This window comes from Callospermophilus lateralis, chromosome 12 (genome assembly GCF_048772815.1).
Source record: "Callospermophilus lateralis isolate mCalLat2 chromosome 12, mCalLat2.hap1, whole genome shotgun sequence".
NCBI classification, from domain to species: Eukaryota; Metazoa; Chordata; class Mammalia; order Rodentia; family Sciuridae; genus Callospermophilus; species Callospermophilus lateralis.
Window position 1 is genome coordinate 73839665 of NC_135316.1, and position 21265 is coordinate 73860929.

Here is a 21265-nt window from a genome sequence, read left to right on the forward strand (position 1 = left end):
TGAATTGAATAGATGTTAAACCAAAAAGCTCGTTTGTAAATACTCGATGTATGTTTGTTTCATTTGTTTATCTCATAACTCTGCATTTTCCAAGAACATTCTGGTTTTTTTTTTTTAACCTGTAAAAATAGCAATTTCAAATTTGAGGGTATAGGATACTTTCTTAGTATGTTGATTAGGCCGAAATCTCCAAAGGTATTTTCAAAACCTTACTAAACTTGATTGCTTTACAAATACTTTCTTATAGTATCTAGTTTTATTTGTTTCTGATTTAGGTTAAGAATGTATTCACATCTGGTATGGGACCTTCAAGAATGAGCTTCACCTTATGTTATTATCAACTTGACATCTTTATTATAATAGATGATTACTTAAATAAAATAGTTTAGTCTTAAATCTGTATTATCTTGAGACTGGCAACATGAGCTTAGCCAGGAACTAGTTAGAAATTTGTATTTCAGAGCCCTATTCTATACCTATCCAGAAACTCTAGATGTTGGGCCCAGCATTCTGTTTTAATAAGGTCTGCAGGTGATTCTGATACATGCCAGAATTTTAAAACTATGAACTGAGAGCAACAGTGGAATGTCATAGATGCTTGGGATACTGGTAGTTATGGAATTTGTTTTAAAAAGTGCTACTCTTAAAATTTGTGTTTCATATGTCCATTTAACCTTTTAAAAAAAGAACTAAGCAGATATTGAATACTAATTATTGAGACATCTGAAAGTGATTAGGGATGAAGTATACTGATTTCTGCAACTTTGAACTGCAGTTTTTAAAAAGAGGTAGAAGAACATATGTGAAAAGGGAAAATGTCTTTAGAACCCAAATGGCAAATATGAGTGTTATTTCAGCCTTCCCATAGCTTAAATTTTTGTATAATAAAATACAAATCTTGCCATGACTTATTTAGTTTTTTGTGGATTTTCTTGAATTAGGCAATGAGAGAGTGAAACATCCCAGAATAGGCTCCTAGATATAATATTAATGATGACTGGTAATGAAATTTTAGTTATCCTAACAGCAGTTATGAATAAAGATATATAAGACCTAGCTTCACTATATTGATAGATTTATTATTCTTAGAAATAGAGATTTTTTTCCCTAGTCAAATTAAATTGGATATTAAAATGTGATATCATTAATGATCTTTAAATAACTCTCATTGACTCGTTATTTCAACTTGAAATGGTTTGTCAGTTATCTGTGATCTAGTTAATGTCACTTTTAAAGACATAGAATTTTCTGGTTTTTAAAACATTTTATTTTCAAGTGATAATTAAATGTTCCATACTTAAATTAAAAGAAGTTTAAAAGGACATAGTAAACAATAGTCAGGTACTTTTTAGTTATTCATAACATTAGGATTCATTTTGACTTAATTATAAAAGCCTGGATTATAATTTGCTTCAATCAGTTCCCAGTTCTACTCTTTGTCCTGCCCTCTTCCCTCTCTCTGTTCCCCTTTCCTCTCCTCACTGCTCTTTTTATTTACTTTTAGTTTTTTTTTTTCTCGTTGGTTTGGGTTCTTTCTTTTTTTTATAGTGTTTTGTGAATATACATGATAGTGAGATTGATTCACTTTGGTATATTCATTCATGTACATAGTCAGATTCTTTCCACTGTTCTTCCCTTGTCCCGTTGCTTCTCTTTCCTCCTCATTCCCATTCATATCGTCCCACAATTTTTCTTCAGTTTTGATGGAACCCCCTACTTTCCCTTTCTTTTCTCTCTCTTTTCCCCTTATTTGGATAAGCTTCTGCGTATCAGAGAAAACATTCAATCTTTGGTTTTCTGCGTCTGGCTTATTTCACCCAGCATGATAGTCTCCAGTTCCATCCATGTACCAGCAAATGCAATAATTTCATTCTTTATAGCTGAGTAATACTTCATTGTGTATAGATAACCACATTTTCAGTATCCATTCATCTGTTGAAGGGCACCTAGGCCGGTTCTATAGCTTGGCTATTGTGAATTATACTGCTATAAAAAGATTTTTTCAGAGATACATAATGAAATATTTGCAAATGAAATTATGGAATGACCTAAATTGTTTCAGAATAATACAAGACAAGAAGTGAGTGGTGGTATAAATGAAACTAGACTGGCCATGAGTTGATACAGTTGAAGCTGAGTGATGAGTACATTATACTGTTAAGTTTATTTTAGTGTATATGTGAAATTTCACAATTTAAAAGATTTAAGAAAGATAAAAGTTAAATTGAGCTTTTTAAACATGATCTGAAAACTTAATCTTCACTTATTACAATGTTTCTATGGAAAACATTTTTCAGACATTTTCCAGGAATGTTGAAGGGCAGCCTGTATCTTAGTTGAATATTGTTTTTTGACATAATAGTCTTAGTTGCAGTCTTTTCTTATGCCAAATCTTGTACCAGTGTTCATTTTATACTTGCAGGGTCCAAAGAAATGAAGAAGTGATAGTAGAGAGAGAAAAATTGGGAGCTGGCTTAAATATAAGTCTTCTGAATAATTAAAAGTTGTCTTTTTCCCCCTATTTTATGTTAGTCATACATTGATAGCTCTCTTTCCTTTCATCTTCCTATTCCCCTTTTATGTTTTATATAAATTTATAAAAGAATATAGATTTATAAATATAAAAGAAAAAAAACAATTGTCTAAAACCTCATAAAAATTCACATTAAAATGTGGAAATTTGGACTGGGGATATAGCTTCAGTGGTAGTGCTCCCCTTGCATGCATAAGGTGTCCTGGGTTAAATCCGAAGCATTTCCCCCCAATCAAAAAAGTAGAAAATTAAGTGAAATAATACATTTAATTAATTACATGTTTTTTAAGAGCCATTTCTGGAGTACAGAAAAGATACCTTCTTCAACAAAGAGGCTTCTGGAAATACTGGAAATCCATATGTAGCAGAATGAAATTTAACCCCTGTCTCTCACCCTGCACAAAACTCAACATGTATCAAAGACCTAGGCATTAGACCAAACACCTGCATCTTCTAGAAGAAACTGTAGGCCCAACTTTCCATCATGTTGTCTTAGGAACCTACGTCTTCAACAGGATTCCAGAAGCGCAATCAAGAATCAGTAAATGGGATCAAACTGAAAAGCTTCTTTACAGCAAAGGAACCAATCAAGAACATGAAGAGAGAGCCTACAGAATGGGAGAAAATCTTTGCTACTTGCACCTCAGATAGAGCATTAATCTTCAAGATATATATAAAGAACTCAAAAAATTTAACACCAAAAAAAAATAACCAAATCAATAAATGGGCAAAGGAACTGAACAGAAACTTCACAGAAGAAGAAATACAGTCAGTCAACAAATATATGAAAAAATATTCAACATCTCTACCGATTAGAGAAATGCAAATCAAAACTACACTGAGATTCCACATCACTCCCATCAGAATGGCAATTATCAAGAATATAAGTAATAATAAATGTTGGTGAGGATGTGCGGGGGGAAGGTACACTCAGACATTACTAGTGAGACTGCAAATTGATGCAACCATTCTGGAAAGTAGTATGGAGAAAACTTGGAATGGAACCACCATTTGACCAAATTATCCCATCTTCGGTATAAACCAAAAGGACTTAAAATCAGCATATTACTGTGATGCAACCACATCAATGTTTATAACAGTTCACAATAGATAAGCTATGGAACCAACCTAGGTGCCCTTCAACAGATGAATGAATAAAGAGAATGTGGTATATATACACATTGGAATATTACTCAGACATTTAAAAAAAAAAGAATGACATTATGACTTTAGTAAATGAATAGGTCTGGAAACTATCATGCTAAGTGGAATAAGCCAATCTTTAAAAAAGGCCAAATGTTCTCTCTGATATGCAGAAGGTAACACAAAATAAAAAGGGGGATAAAAGTTCATTGGATTAGACAAAAGGAAAGAAAAGGGAGGAGGGATGGAATAAGAAAGACAGTAGAATGAATCAGACATAACTTTCCTTTGTTCATATATGAATACGTGACCAGTGTAATTTCACATTGGTACGACCACAAGAATGGGATCCTAATCAGAATAAATTACACTCTGTATGTATAATATGTCTTTGGGAGATAATTAAGATGAAGTCATGAAGGTGGAGCCCCTATGATATAGTAAATGTTCTTATAAGAAGAGGAAGAAACACCAGTACTAATTCTGTTTCTCATGTGAGAATACAGTAAGAAGACATCTGAAACCAGGAAGAGGACTCTTACAAAGAACCATATCTGCCAGCCTTGAGAACTGTGAGAGACAAATATATTTTAAGCCATCCAGTGTGTGGTATTTTGTTAACAGCAGCCTGTGTAAGACAGTTTGCAAATGTTTTCTCCCATCTGAAGGTTGCCTTTTCACTGTAATTTGTGTCCTCTACTGTGCAAAATTTGTAAGTTTGATGAAGTCCTATTTGTATGGTTTTTGCTTTGGTTGGGTATGCTTTTGCTGTCATTTCTAAGAAATCATTGCCAAGTTCAGGGTCATGCAGGTTTTCCACTGTTTTCTCCTTAAGGAGTTTTATAGTCTTGGTTTTTACCATATTAGATCTTTAAGACATTTCAAGTAATTTTATATGTGGTTTAAGAGTCCAACTTCATTCTTTTTGTTGTGGAAATCCAGTTTTCAAGACACTATTTATTGAAGATCCTGCCCTTTCCCTATTGAATGGTCTTTGTACTCTTGTTGGAGATCATTTGACTGTATATATGGGAGTTTATTTCTGAGCTCTCTGTTTCATTGGTCCCTTTGTCTTCCTTTATGCCAGTACCACCCAGTTTTGATTCCTATGGCTTTGGGATGTTTAGAAATCAGAAAGTTTTTCTTCCATCTCCTCTTTCAAAATTGTTCTGGATATTTAAGGTTTCTTGAGGTCATATGAATTTTAGGATGGATTTTTCTATTCTTGCAAAAAGAATGTTGTTGGGATTTTTCAAGGATTGCATTGAATCTGTAGATCACTGTGAGTAGTGTGGACATTTTCTCTATATGAAGTCTTTCAATACATGAACATTGGATATCTTTCCACATTTATTTTAGCAGTGACTTGTAGTTTTAGAGTGTGTCTTTCACCTTCTAGGTTAAGTTTATCCTTAGTATTTTATTCTTTTGATGCTATAAGTGGAATCTTCTTGATTTTTCAAATTGTTCATTGTTAATATGTGGCAACACTACAGATTTTTGTGTATTGATTCTATATCCTGAAACTTCACTGAATTCACTCATGAATTCGAATATTTAGGGTTTCTACATATAATGTCTGTAAACAAATTATTTTACTTTACATTTAAAACAGCCTCCCCCCCCCCTTTTTTTCTTGCCCAATGGCTTTGGCTACAACTTCCATCACTATGTTGAACAAGTAGCAAAAGTGAGCATCCTTGTCTTGCTCTTGATCTTAGAGGAAAAGCTTTTATCACTGAGTATGATCTTCCCTCTGGGTTTTTCATATATGGTCTTTATTTTGAGATGGAATCTTTCTATTCCTAGTTTTGTTTTGTTTTTTTCCATGAAAGGGTGTTAAATTTGCCAAATGCTTTTTCAACAACAACTGAGATTATCACGTGGCCATTTTAACTTTTAAACATTATTTTGTTGAAGACTAATATACACAGAGAAGTACATATTTAATCAGTACAACTCAGTTAATAATTCAATAGTAATAAGCATATGACAGCCTTCAGATCAAGACAGAATAGTACCAGCACCACAGAAACTGCCTTCATGCCTCTCTCCTATCCTCATTCTTTCTTCCTTCCCAAAGGCAACCACTGTCCTTTCTGTTTTTGAACCTTAAAGTTATATAGTATGTATTATTCTCTATTTTTCACTTGCATTATATTTGTGAAATTTATCCATGTTATTTTCCCTAGTTCATTAATTTTTATCATCATATGTAGTCCATGGAATGAATCAACCACAATTGATTGATAAGGGGCATTTAGAGTACATATGCTTTTGTGCTATTAACAAATCATGCTGATGTGTACCTTCTCATGCTTGTTGTTTGGTCCACATGTACATGCATTTTTTTATAGTATACATTAGGAGTCTAATAGCTGAATCATATCTGGTTCGTAGAGTATGTATTTGTTTACCTTCAGTAGATAATATAAAACTTTCCAAAGTGATTTTGTGAGTTTTCATTTCTATTCCTTGGTAAGTTTGCAATTGTTCCATAGCTTTACTGCCACTTGATATTGTTGGTCCTTTTCATTTTTATCATTTTAATATTAGATGCATAATGACATATCATTATGATTTTTAATTAGTGTTTTCCTACTAATTGATAGAGAATATTTACAGGTTTATTAGCCACTTGACTTTTATGAAGAGCATATTCAAATCTGTTGTTACTTTTCTATTGTTATCTTTTTAATCAATATGTAGAAGGCCTATAAATATTCTAAACGAGTTCTTTGTTAATTTTATATATGTTTGTAAATATCTTCTCTCAGTCTGGTTTGCATTTTATTTTCTTAAAGATATTTAATGTAGTTCCAGTAAATTATTTTTTCTTTATGACTTAAGAAACATATATCCTATTTAAGAAAACTTTTTGTGTCCCATGATTAAAGAGATATTCTGTGTTATCTTTTAGAAGTATTTTTGTACCCTTACATTCAGATCTATAATCTACCTAGCATAGTTATTTTAAAAATATTGTTTAATTTAGCACTAAAATTTCAAACTTAGAGAAAATTTGCAAGAATATAGTACAAAGATATCCAGGTTTTCTTCACCCACATTCCTCAAATGTTAGTTTTTTACTCATTATTGCTACATATTTCATTGTTGATATGTAGATATGCTAGAGCCATCTTTACTTGTATACAAAAGTTGGTTGTTAAAAATTCAGAAAATTTTGGTCATCTTTTAAACCAGTATATGCTCTACATTGTGAGTGGGTATAAAGTATTTTTACTTTTAGCTTCAACTGGGCCATTGGGTGGGGTATTTATCCCATGGACATACATACAAAATACTACAAGTCATTCCTACTCTTTTTCTTTTCTTTTTTTTTTTTTTTTTTTGCATATATTAAGTAGTACGTTATGAAGACAAAATAGATGCATGACTAAAACCAAGAGTCTGCCCATGGTCACAAGATAAGATGAAAATGTAGAAAGTAAGTAGTAACAAAATTAGAAGTGGATTGGAAAAAGAGACTGGTAGTATTCTCTACACAAAGAATGAAAGAAATTTCTGGGTTGTTAAATGCAACACTTGCAGGGCTGAAGTTTCCTTAGAGTATAAAGAGTATGGTCAACAACAACAATAAAAAGTTTATAAATGAAATTATGGTGTCTTGTACACGTTTTTTTAAAAGAATGCTAATAAGGATGGTTATATTAAATTAACATGGCATGTGGCTTCATACTCAACCTATCATAGCACTTACTATTCTTAGAATTAACTGGAAGAATCAGGGGGCTGGGGCATAGTTCAGTGGTAAAGCTCTTATCTAGCATGCACAAGGCCCTGGGGTCAATTCCCAGCTGGGGGGGGGGGGAACAGCAAGGATCAGAAGAAACCTGCATTTCTGTTTGTAAAGCTTATAGTCTAGCTCTTAAAACCAAACTATGGTTCTATCCTCAATATTATATTGTAGAATGTAAATTAATAATGGGGTCTGCAGCTTTAGTTAAACATATGGAATATTACAAGTAGAAAATACAATGACAAAATTAAAAACACCCAATGAGTTTTTTAAATTTTTAATAAATTTTTTATTAATTAGAAAAATGAGCAGGGTAGGGTGGTGCATGCCTTTAGTCCAGCTATTTAGAAGGCTGAAGCAAGATTGTTTGAGCATAGAAATTTGGGGCCAGCCTGGACAATGTAAACGAGACACTATCTCTTAATTTTTTTAAAAAAAAAAAGTTATTCCCCAACAATACACACAAAAAAATAAGAAAAGAACATGGATTCATGAATTGATAGTGGCCAAATTATATTGTTGTGTGTATGTACAAATATGTTGTAATGAATCCCACCATCATGTACAAATATAATGCACCAGTAAAAGAAGTAGAAAAGAAAGAAAACTGAATTACTTACAAAGTCTCTCTTTAATCATGTATTAACTTCCTGGATGTTTCTTCTTACACTAAATTTTGTGACATGCAAGAGGGAAAATAATACATTGACTCTTTCCTATCTCATAATTCTTCCTATATTTCAAAAATAGAAATTATTTGAAAAATTTAAAACACTCAGCATTTTCGCTGAACTTGAAGTAATTTAATAATGTGCCAGACATTAATTTGCTCGTAAACACACACATACACATACATACGCACAGGTATACATAAATAAATGCTATGGTTAAGTAACATGTATTTTCATGAGACAGTTAAATAATATAAAATGATCCATACAATGGTTTTAGGTATGAAGTCTTTAAATATACCTGTATTGGATATTCTTAAAAATCTTAGAGCAGTTTTTATATACCTAAATGGAAAATTATTTTCAGGTTAAATCAATTTGTATAAAACTTTCTGTAAAACTTGAAGACTTTTAAAATAACATGAATTCAGTCTCATAAAAATTAAATCTGTTAACCCTTAGTACTGAATGATAGAATACTATAGGCACTCCAAAATGTTTATTTTGCCTTTCAGAATAAATTATTTATTATTTATGATTGTGCTCAGTTTTCAATATCTTAGATGTAATTTACTATTGTTTAATTGGTGGGCATTGTATATAGTAGACTAATATTGCCTGTGACACATCTTTTCTATTTATATGAGTCATATTGTATCTACATTTAAAGATTTCTAAATGTATGTACTTTTATCACAGAAATGATCAGATTCATTGAAAAGAGAATATCAAGAATAAAAATAAACCTTGCTGGGCACAGTGGCACACGCCTATAATCCCAGTGGCTCGGGAGGTTGAGGCAGGAGGATTTTGAGTTCAAAAGCCAGCCTTAGCAATTTAGTTAGGTACTAAGCAACTCAGCAAGATCCTGTCTCTAAATAAAATATAAAAAATGTTGCTTCTGAAGTGTTTCACTAATCAGTGGTTAAGTCCCCCTGGGTTCAGTCCCCAGTAACAACAACAAAAGTAGTGAAACCAGATGATTGAGTAATGTAAAAGCTTAAAATTTAAGACTTTAAAGGTTTTTTTTCCTAATCCTAAGCAAGTTTGTCTACCATTTTTTTTCAAAGAAGGAATGAAAAAAATCTTAAATTATTCTTGTTCCTCAAAGTAAATATTATGGTGATGAAGAGGATGGGTTTTCATAATTACCTTGTCTATCACAGACCAAAAAAAAGTTAAGTGGAGAGTTGCCTTATTCAATCATTGTGTTTTAGTGCCCTTGTGTTTAGTTATTAAGTACTGGTTATGGTTAAATTGAATAAATATTATGTAAGGTGAAGAGAAAGATAGACATGGAATTTAAGTAGAGGGTTCTAATATATTAGCTCTAATGTATCTTATGAGCATTGGTTAGGTCGTAAAAAATATATTACCTTGAATGGTCTATAGTCAACACAGTATTGCAGGATTTTTTTTTGGGGGGTGGGGGCAAGAATATCCCGTTAGCCAGGTGCTGTGGCACATGCCTGTAATCCCAGTGGCTTGGGAGGCTGAAGCAGGAGGATCATGAGTTCAAAGCCAACCTCAGTAACTTAGCAAGGCCCTAAGCAACTCACTAAGACCCTGTCTCTTAATAAAATACAAAAAAGGTTGGGAATGTGTCTCAGTGGGTAAGCACTCCTGAGTTTAAAAAAAGGGTAACAAAAAATCCCTTTATGTTATAAAATGAAGACGAATCTTGAATGTGTTATATTTTAATATATTTTAACATTGTATACATAAATGGCTGTATATTTTTTGTTTTTCAGAGTTGAAGGGCTATCCGGTATATTAATGTCTTATTGATAATGGCAGAACATCCACCACTACTGGATACAACTCAGATTTTAAGTAGTGATATTTCTCTTCTATCTGCCCCTATTGTAAGTGCAGATGGAACACAACAGGTAAGGAAACCAAAGTGTTTATTTCCTTATGGCTAGTACACATCTGTTTCTTCCACACAAGTGCAAAATTTAACACAGAATTAAACTTCACTATAATTGGTTCCTGCTAATTTGTGTTTTGAACTCCAGTTAAAATATTGTTTTTAGAGATGGTAAAATAATGAAACTGTTTTTGAAGTTGCTTCTGAAGTGTTTCACTAATTAATGGTCAAATTTTTCAAGTGTTATTTAGTTGCCACTAAATTTGTTTTTGTTTTCCTTTAGATAAACAATTTACTAATCCTTGTACCTTAATGATTATTCTAAATCATTCCTTCAAGTCATTATGAAATTATGACTTAATGATACAATTAAGTAATGCCTACATTATAACATAATAAAACTTATCTTCTTTTTCTTCCCATTATCTGCCCTTCACCAGATCCTCACCTTCCAAAAGCAAATACACAGTTCCTAAAAAGCTGATATGTTTTCCTAATACAGTACTTTAAAAGTGTAATTCTATGGTTGCACTGACTTATTTCCTCAGTATCCTAAAGGGATGGGAATAATGGGTTTTCATAAGTACCTAGTATGCAATGTGCTGATGTCTAGTTAGGCAATGTGTTTAATTTTCACAGATACTTTATATGCTAGATATTTTAATGTGATAGGTGAGGAAACAAAAACTAAGGATATTACAAATGATAATGAAGAGGAAAAGAAATAGTTTGGGTATTTACTATATCACCGACATCATGTGAATTTTATGATCTTATGTAATTCTTTCAGCAATTCTGTAAGGTACACCTGTTCTTATTTTTGTAAATGAAAGAAAATGAGTTTCAGAAAGGCTAAAACGTAAACAAGATCATACAAAGTTTTTATTCCTTTTACAGATATTGTCTCCTTGGGAAGTTGTTTATTTGTTTAAGTCATAGTTTATTACTTTACAAATTTAGTATCTATTCTGGACTATTTTTTGACAAGATTAGGGGCTACTGTCTTAACTTTGCCATTAAAAAATCATTAGTGGGGGCTGGGGTTGTGGCTCAGCGGTAGAGTGCTCGCCTAGCACATTCGAGGCCCTGGGTTAAATCCTCAGCACCACATAAAAATAAATAAATAAAAATATTGTTTCCAACTAAAAAATAAATATAAAAAAAAATCATTAGTGATTGGCTTGGGTTCTAAATGTTTTCTGTTTGTATAAATGTGACAAAAAAGCATCATGTCCTGGTTTTAATTTTTACATGTGCTCAGCTTTTAGCAACAGCTTCATTTCACTAACTTGCTTTTCATGGTCAAATTTAAGTCTGTTAAGGTTTTTTTTCCCCACACAAAAATAATAGGTGTGGCAGATATTAACTTACTTTTACGAGACTCTTATTTTTTGTTATAATTTTTTGCTTCAGGCCAGTCACTGGTTTCAAGTTGTTGATAGTCTATGAATTGAAAAACACATCTATTAAGCAGCGATTATATTGACATAATTACCATGTTGTATATTCTGTTAAGGAGAAGTACACCAGGCTGAAAAACTATCTTATTGCTCTCAAGACTTCTTTCTCTGATTCCTTTTAAAAAGATAGTCTATTGGCAGAATTTTCTTGAAATTTTGAGGGTACCATGGCTGTCATGTAACTGTAGTGGTGTAGATGGATATAGAGAAAGGATCTGGGAATGGAAGAATCTGCTGGAGTAAAATTTAAAAGATCAAGTGGGTCCAGGAGTTCTATAGGGTAGAGTTTTGGGTAGGGTAAAACAAAGCAAAAAAACACGTTTCAGGAGGTAAATAAAATCCCTGTATTCTAATTATCAGGAAGAAAGCTAAAGATGAGTGGAAAGAGCACTGAATTTAGTTGATAGATTTGATTTAGATGACTTAAGCCAAAATTTTTAACTTATCCCTTGGTGTTTACTTCTCTAAAAAATGGAGGTAATGTGGGCTGGGGTTGTGGCTCAGCAGTTAGATTCTCAGCACCACATAAAAATAAGTAAATAAAACAAGTATTGTGTACAACTACAACTAAAAAAAACAATGGAGGAAATGTCTTCTTAGGGTAGCTGTAGTTATGAGGGTGAAATGAGTCTGAAAGAGCTCAGTAAATGTTTGCTAGATCCAATTGAAGCACTCAAATGTTTTAAAAACTAAAGAAACTATAGATCTGCAGATTTAAGTCAATAGAAATAGTTTGCAGTAGATTAGAAAACTAGAAAAATAATTATGAAGGATGCATACTATACTGTAAATCTGAAAGTGTGAACCAATAGCCATGTAGAATGTATACCAAACTAAACAAAGATAGATAACATTTAGAGGTAGAAATACAATAAGTTTGACAGTTGACATTTCTTTACTTTAACTCAAGAACTTATTGATATGCTGAGTTTGAGTTTGCCTGTAGAGACACAACACTTGGTTGATGCTGGATTAAAACAGTGAACTGAAAAACAATTCCAAATAGAGAAAAGTGTCATGTATAAGAATGATGTTAAAAATTTAGAATAACAGATATTTCACCTCTTATCTTTACTTTCTTGAGAATATTATACTATGTGGAATGATTTCTATTCTATCTCTTAGAATCATATTAATTTTGTTACAGTTGGCTGTTTAAGATTATCTGTCTCACCAGGCTCAGTGGGACATGCCTGTAATCCAAGTGGCTCAGAAGGCTGAGGCAGGAGGATCATGAGTTCAAAGCCAGCCTCAGCAACTTAGTGAGGCCCTAAGCAACTTTATCAACACCCTGTCTCAAAATGTAATATAAAAAGGGCTGGTGTGGTGGCTCAGTGGTTAAGTGTCCCTGGGTTCAATTCCCCAGTACCAAAGGGGGAAAAAATTAACCTTAGATAATTACAGATGATGCTAGTCTGTAATGCCAGCACTTTGGGAGACAGAGGCAAGAGGATCACAAATTTGAGACCAGTTTGGCATCTAAGCCAGATTCTGTCTCAAAAAATAAGTGGTAGAGCAACCCTAGGTTCAATCCCCAGTAGTACAATCAATCAAAAATAAACCTCGGGCTTTTTTTTTTTATCAGAATTCTCTCTATTTCTTTAATCTCTTTACATTATTTTGTAACTTGTTTTATTTGTACCCACAGAATTTTACTTTATGGAGATGACTAAGAGAAACCACAGAGACCAGTACTACTGAAAGATGTTTATTACTTATATTTCCCAAAGAAGGCAGGCAAAGCTACAGAGAAAGCATCAGATTTTGGTCAGGAATTAGAAGTAAGAACTGGAAGAAAGCCTAAGCCAAAACCTTTACTGGGAAAGCCTTCAGGGAATAGAAGGCAGAGTAGAGTAAATAATCTAGGATTGGCTAGTTTTAATAATTCCAAGAGGCTTTAGGGCTATAGAGTGGTTTCTGATTGCCTGTAAATAGCCCTGATTTCAAGCAGGTCATTGGGACTGAAAATTTGGGATTGACAGATAAATGAGAAATATGTTCCAGGCCAGACCCTTGATAAAAATGATCTATTTCTGTGAAGAGGCGGTCTTTCCCAGGCAGATTGAAATGTTTAAGGGGCTCAAAGCTGAGGAAAGAAAGTGTTATTAAGTTTTCAAAACCTGAATTATGGTCTTGTTTTTTTTTTCCAGTTTAAAATTTAATTTTTTTTATTGGTTGTTCAAAACATTACAAAGCTCTTGACATATCATATTTCATACATTAGATTCAAGTAGGTTATGAACTCCCATTTTTACCCCAAATACAGATTGCAGAATCACATCAGTTATACATCCACAATTTTACATAATGCCCTATTAGTAACTGTTGTATTCTACTACCTTTCCTATCCTCTACTATCCGCCCTCCCCTCCCCTCCCATCTTCTCTCTCTACCCCATCTACTGTAATTCATTTCTCTCCTTGTTTATTTTCCCATTTCCCTCACAACCTCTTACATGTAATTTTGTATAGCAATGAGGGTCTCCCTCCATTTCCATGCAATTTCCCTTTTCTCTCCCTTTCCCTCCCACCTCATGTCTCTGTTTAATGTTAATCTTTTCTTCCTGCTCTTCCTCCCTGCTCAGTTTTTAGTTGCTCTCATTATATCAAAGAAGACATTTGTTATTTGTTTTTTAGGGATTGGCTAGCTTCACTAAGCATAATCCGCTTTAGTGCCATCCATTTCCCTGCAAATTCCATGAATTTGTCATTTTTTAGTGCTGTGTAATACTCATGGTGTATAAATGCCACATTTTTTTAATCCATTCATCTATTGAAGGGCATCTGGGTTGGTTCCACAGTCTAGCTATTGTGAATTGTGCTGCTATGAACATCGATGTGGCAGTATCCCTGTAGTACGCTCTTTTAAGGTCTTCAGGGAATAGTCCGAGAAGGGCAATAGCTGGGTCAAATGGTGGTTCCATTCCCAGCTTTCCCAAGAATCTCCATACTGCTTTCCAAATTGGCCGCACCAATTTGCAGTCCCACCAGCAATGTACAAGAGTACCCTTTTCCCCACATCCTCACCAGCACTTGTTGTTGTTTGACTTCCTAATGGCTGGCAATCTTACTGGAGTGAGATGGTATCTTAGGGTGGTTTTGATTTGCATTTCTCTGACTGCTAGAGATGGTGAGCATTTTTTCATGTACTTGTTGATTGATTGTATGTCCTCCTCTGAGAAGTATCTGTTCAGGTCCTTGGCCCATTTGTTGATTGGGTTATTTGTTATATTATTGTCTAATTTTTTGAGTTCTTTGTATACTCTGGATATTAGGGCTCTATCTGAAGTGTGAGGAGTAAAAATTTGTTCCCATGATGTAGGCTCCCTATTTACCTCTCTTATTTTTTTTTCTTGCTGAGAAAAAACTTTTTAGTTTAAGTAAGTCCCATTTGTTGATTCTTGTTATTAACTCTTGTGCTATAAGTGTCCTATTAAGGAATTTGGAGCCCGACCCCACAATATGTAGATCGGAGCCAACTTTTTCTTCTATCAGACGCAGAATCTCTGATTTGATATCAAGCTCCTTGATCCATTTTGAGTTAACTTTTGTGCATGGCGAGAGGAAGGGATTCAGTTTCATTTTGTTGCATATGGATTTCCAGTTTTCCCAACACTATTTGTTGAAGATGCTATCCTTCCTCCATTGTATGCTTTTAGCCCCTTTATCAAATATAAGATAGTTGTAACTTTGTGGATTAGTCTCTGTGTCCTCTATTCTGTACCATTGGTCCACCCGCCTGTTTTGGTACCAGTACCATGCTGTTTTTGTTACAATTGCTCTGTAATATAGTTTGAAATATGGTATCACTGTACCGCCTGATTCACACTTCCTGCTTAGAATTACTTTTGCTATTCTGGGTCTTTTGTTTTTCCATATGAATTTCATGATTGCTTTATCTATTTCTACAAGAAATGCCGTTGGGATTTTGATTGACATTGCATTAAACCTATAGAGAACTTTTGGTAATATCGCCATTTTGATGATGTTAGTTCTGCCTATCCATGAACAGGCTATATTTTTCCATCTTCTAAGATCTTCTTCTACTTCTCTCTTTAGGGTTCTGTAGTTTTCATTGTATAAATCTTTCACCTCTTTTGTTAGGTTGATTCCCAAGTATTTTATTTTTTTTGAGGATATTGTGAATGGAGTGTTTTTCCTCATTTCCATTTCAGAAGTTTTGTCGCTGATATACAGAAATGCCTTTGATTTATGCATGTTGATTTTATATCCTGCCACTTTGCTGAATTCATTTATTAGTTCTAGTAGTTTTTTTGTAGACCCTTTTGGGTCTTCTAGGTATAGAATCATGTCATCCGCAAATAGTGATAATTTAAGTTCTTCTTTTCCTATTTTTATGCCTTTAATTTCTTTCGTCTGTCTAATTGCTCTGGCCAGTGTTTCGAGAACTATAGGTGAATAGAAGTAGTGATAGAGGGCATCCCTGTCTTGTTCCAGATTTTAGAGGGAATGCCTTCAATTTTTCTCCATTCAGAATGATGCTAGTTTTTTCTTATTTATTTTTTCAAAGAACCAACTTTTAGTTTTGTTAATTTTTTCAATAGTTTCTTTTGTTTCAATTTCGTTGATTTCCGCTCTGATTTAATTATTTCTTGCCTTCTGCTATATTTGCTGTTGTTTTGCTCTTGCTTTTCTAGGGCTTTGAGATGAAGTGTGAGCTCATTTATTTGTTGGTTTTTTCTTTTTTTGAGGAATGACCTCCAGGCGATGAATTTCCCTCTTAAAACTGCTTTCATTGTGTCCCATAGATTCCGATATGTTGTGTCTGTATTTTCATTTATCTCTAAGAATTTTTTGATTTCCTCCTTTATGTCTTCTGTAACCCATTGATCATTCAGTAACATATTGTTCATTTTCCATGTGATGTAGGATTTTTCCTTCCTTCTTCTATCATTGATTTCCAGTTTCATTCCATTATGATCAGATAAAATGCATTGTATTATCTCCACCCCTTTATATTTACTGAGGGTTGCCCTGTGGCATAATATCTGGTCTATTTTTGAGAAGGATTCATGTGCTGCTTAGAAAAAAGTATATCCACTTGATGATGGTTGATATATTCTATATATGTCAGTTAAGTCTAGGTTATTAATTGTGATATTGAGTTCTATAGTTTCTTTATTCAACTTTTGTTTGGAGGATCTGTCCAATGGTGAGAGAGGTGTGTTGAAGTCACCCATAATTATTGTGTTGTGGTCTGTTTGATTCTTGAACTTGAGGAGAATTTGTTTTATGAACGTCGCAGCACCATTATTTGGTGCATAAATATTGATAATTGTTATGTCTTGTTGGTGAATGGTTCCTTTTAACAGTATATAATGTCCTTCCTTATCCCTTTTGATTAACTTAGTCTTGAAGTGGATTTTATTCGATATGAGGATGGCCACCCCTGCTTGTTTACGAGGACCGAGTGCGTGGTATATTTTTTCCCAACCTTTCACCTTCAGCCTGTGTATGTCTTTTCCAAACAGATGTATCTCCTGGAGGCAGCATAATGTTGGATTTGTTTTTTTAATCCATGTTACCAGCCTATGTCGCTTTATTGGAGAGTTTAAGCCATTAACATTTAGAGTTACTATTGATATATGTTTTGTACTTCCAGCCATGTTTGATTATTTATCTTTTTTTTTTTAATTTAGTTTGTTTCTCCATGATTAGCTTTCTCCCCGCCCTCTGTCTTTACTGAGGCACTTCCCACTGATGGTTTTGGTTATTGTTTTTCATTTCTTCCTCGTGTAGTGTTTTTGTTGTTTAATGATTATTAAGTAATAGTAGTTCATATTTTCCCCTCACCTCAAAATATGATTATTGCCACCACTGTTTTCTTTGATATTTTAAATTGTCTCCTAAAATCTTCCTGTGCCTGCTCCCATAGATAGGTAGGAATTATGACTGTGACAAATCATAAATCATTGGATTTAAAATTGATTAGCTGTGATGATTCTCAAATAATGCATTTTTTTAAGAACTAAAATACAATTCAACTTCATTAGCATTTACTAAAGTAACCACTCCTAAGATGAACCAGTATAATTTCTGTCCCTAAAGATTTATAATTGTATATGCATATACTCCCTGCCATACCCACATATAATACTGTAAACAAGTATGCACCAGAAGTGCTTAGTATATGATTATATGTGAAAAAAATTTTACTTTTTATAAGATTTCAACATGACTTTGAATTATCCATTATGTTTTTCTCTTGGGGAGCGCCTGAATAAAATACCTGTTCTTTTACTAGTGAGCATCAATCCCAGGTCTCATATATGTTTCTAAACATGTTATTAATCACTACACATTTCTCTGTACAATTCCAAAACTAGCATTTTAAAGCTAAAACAGCTGGTGAACCTGACACATTATTCTTATTATATACAGAAAGGAAATTAGCTACAGAGTACCTGTATACAAAGTATACTCTCTTCCTGGTATGATTTATGGTACTAATTATAAAGATTTGGGGGAAGAAGGAAGATTGGTGCTATGCTTTAAAAGAGGGGAATGCAAGTTAAAACCTCAATAAAGATTTAAATACAAGAAACCTGAGAAAGGTATGGAACAGTGGAATTCCTCATGCACTGCTGGCACAACCATTTTGGGGAGGCGGGTGATCTGGTAATATTTAATAAGGCAAAAAAAGTTTATACCCCAAATTTAGCATATGCTTTTAGATGTATATCTTATAGAATGTTTTTTACATGTATACGAAGGCATGTATACATTCATTGCATCATGTAAGTGTTCCAAAGCAGGGGAATGGATAGATTTTAGAAGATTCATACAATGAAATATTAGAATACTGTATACCAGTATTCCAGTGTATGAATTTATGCTATGGATAAATCTCAAAAACTCAATATTGAGGGGTGGGGTTGTGGCTCAGTGGTAGAGTGTTTGCATGGGTGAGACACTGAGTTGGATCCTCAGCACCACATAAAAATAAGTAAGTAAAATAAATGTATTGTGTTCATATACATCTTAAAATTTTAAAAAAAATCAATATTGAATAAAGTAACAAGTTATTGATATGTAAAGTGTGGTATCACTGATATAAACTAATCAAAACAAACCAAAACAATTAATAGAAAAATAATGTGTTAAGTCAGCTTTCTGTCCCTATGACAAAATAAGGAGGCAAGATTTATTTTGGCTCATGATTTCAGAGGTTTCAGTCCATGGTCACTTGGCTCCATTGTTTCTGAGCCTATGGTAAGGCAGAACATCATGGCAGGGAGCATATGGTAGAGTAAAACTGCTTACCTCAAGGGATTGGGACAAGATGGTCCCTTCAAGGACACTCCTCTGATGATCTAACAACCCCTTCCCACAAATTTCCTCCCAAAACAACCATCAGCTGAGGAGCAAGCCCTCAACATGTGAGCCTTTGGGAAACATCCCAGTTCCAAATGATAACACATATGTATTTATTTGTACTGCAAACAGGTACATTAAGAATATTTTTTAAAGGATGAAAAAGATAATGCTCTAAATTCAGCAAAATTATCTATAAACTTGTGTAGCTCACCTTCAAAACAGCATCATTTGTCAACATAATTCTGAAAAGAATGGATATAATATAATACTTCCTGAGTTTCTGTATATTTGAAATATTTTACAGTAAAAAAGCTAATGACATGAGATTATGCATTATAGACTGGGTATTTGATAAAGGTTTTAAATGTTATGTTCCAAATTTTAGATTTGAGATAATAAGCAATAAGTAGCCAGTCAAGTTAAAAAATAGATAATGAAATGATGAGAATAATCCTTGAGGGAAATTATTCTGGCTAGGAGAACATGTAGCCATGAGACCAGACAGGAATATGCAGTGGCAGTAATGGCAGAAAGTGCTTTCATTTTCATGAAGTTGCAAGCTCAGTACAAGAACCAGGAGTTCAAAGTTGCTATACCCACAATGTATAATCAGTTTCTAATTTTATATTTACTTATAATGACATGAATAATTCATGCTATCTCTGGAAAATAATGACACCTATTATAAATTCTATAGATTCTGAACTTGATCAGTAGAACAAAGAATCTAGCAGAGATTTCCCTAAAATCTTTAGGACCTTCGACATTCACCATTGGTCTGAAATTGTCCAGCCAACAATGGAAACAGAAATGCAGCAAGGAAACAAGCATTGGCCCTGGTCTCTCAGTAATCGGTGATTTTGCAGCCTTTCTTGGACTTGTGTAGAAAAGGCAGTGAAAGGTGTATTATAATAAGGATGGCAAGTCAACTCTTAATCACAAAAAAGCATTCTTCCCACAAACCCAGTTGGCAGCCTAGATATTTCCTTTATTAGGTTTATTCCCTTATCAGAGCCTGCTCCAATTCCACCAATCCCCAATGAAAAGCATTTAGCCAGATGGACCAATTACATGGCTTTCCTTAAAAACATTTATTCTGAGTTGAAGGTACATTCAGAATTGTATATACTGACAAATATGGAAATGAAAATTTTTTATTTTCAGTTTATTACGGATTTAAATACCTCAGCATTCCTTACTAAGTATGTGAAATATGTGTATAAAGTATATTGCATACATTTTGTCCTTAAACAATTCTCATTTTGTAATACAATTTGGTCGGAACCATCAGTATTATGTGGTTAGTTTATGTTCCCTAGTGACCCTTAAAGTAAGCTCTCCTACTTAATATAGAATAATGGTTATCAACTGTCATCCCCGCTGCAGCATATACCACACTCCCATTTGTACCATTGATTGATGGTCGTAATGTCCATTTGGAATTTGAGGATGACTGCCCTTAAGAACACTACCTGAATTGCTGGGATAATAAATCATCCTCTGGTGAATATGCTTCCCCCCACACTCCTGAAAATAATTAGTGTAGAATACAGAAATCTAGCTGAGGAACAAATCGGCCATTTCCTTAGTATATCAGTTTGTTAATTTTAGATTTATTACAAAATGTGAGTGGAACTATTGCTGGCAATGGAGGGCCTGCTGTGAAAATGCAACTTAAGATGTTCATGTGAAGTAAATTCCATTTTCACCTTTCAGAAGAATGGTAGTGTGGAATGTATTACGTGGGGAAAGATGTTATTACAAAGGGATACACTTTGTACAACTATCCGAAGCCTATTGGTTGCTTGTCTTTATCCCTTGGTTCAAGTTGTGCCTTTTGTAGAATACTGGACAAGTTTTTCATCCCTTATGTGACAACCCTCTGAATATTTGAAGTTGTTTGTTGTGCCTCCAGATTAAGATACCCTTAGTTCATTTATTATGCGTTTGTTCAATAAGTATTTAATTGACTCCTTTATAAAAAATTATTCAGGCTAATGGGTAACTACATCTGTAGATGGAATGAAATCTGTTCTAGAATTGATTGGCTTCTCTGTCCATTCCTACATAAAGTAATGCAGATCTTTTTTTTCCCCCATCTTTTTTGGTGCATTACACATAGTGGAGGAATTCATTATTATATATTAGTTCATGTACACAATATAGCAATATATTTTGGCCAATATCATTCCTCAGTATTTGTCCTTCCCCTCTTTTCCTCCCTCCCCTTGGGCCCTTTCTTCTACTGATCTCCCTTCAAAGTCGTGTAGATCTTTTAGAGAATATCAGCTGTAGAAGTGGAATTAAAGGAGGAATCTGGTCTTTTTTTTTTTTTAAGAAAAAGAATGAGTATGATAAAATTAAGATAGAATTTCAAACCTGAAAGGGAATACAGAAAAATAATCTAATTTACATTTTTTACAAATAGAGAAACTAAATAAAGTTCACAGCTAATTACCTTGTCCTAGGTTACACACTGAATGGCAGCATC

At 33.6% G+C, this 21265-nt stretch overlaps 1 protein-coding gene and 1 pseudogene across 1 annotated transcript in view; both read left to right on the plus strand.

Moving 5' to 3' along the window:
- The window catches only part of Fndc3a (fibronectin type III domain containing 3A), a 159683-nt gene that overhangs the window by 16891 nt on the left and 121527 nt on the right, over nt 1–21265 (plus strand). The window contains exon 2 of the mRNA XM_076872029.1: nt 9859–9996. Coding sequence (XP_076728144.1) covers nt 9898–9996 — 99 coding nt within the window. The 5' untranslated portion in view covers nt 9859–9897. The remainder of the gene's footprint in view (nt 1–9858; nt 9997–21265) is intronic.
- Nucleotides 19417–20779, plus strand: LOC143411794 (COP9 signalosome complex subunit 8 pseudogene; annotated as a pseudogene).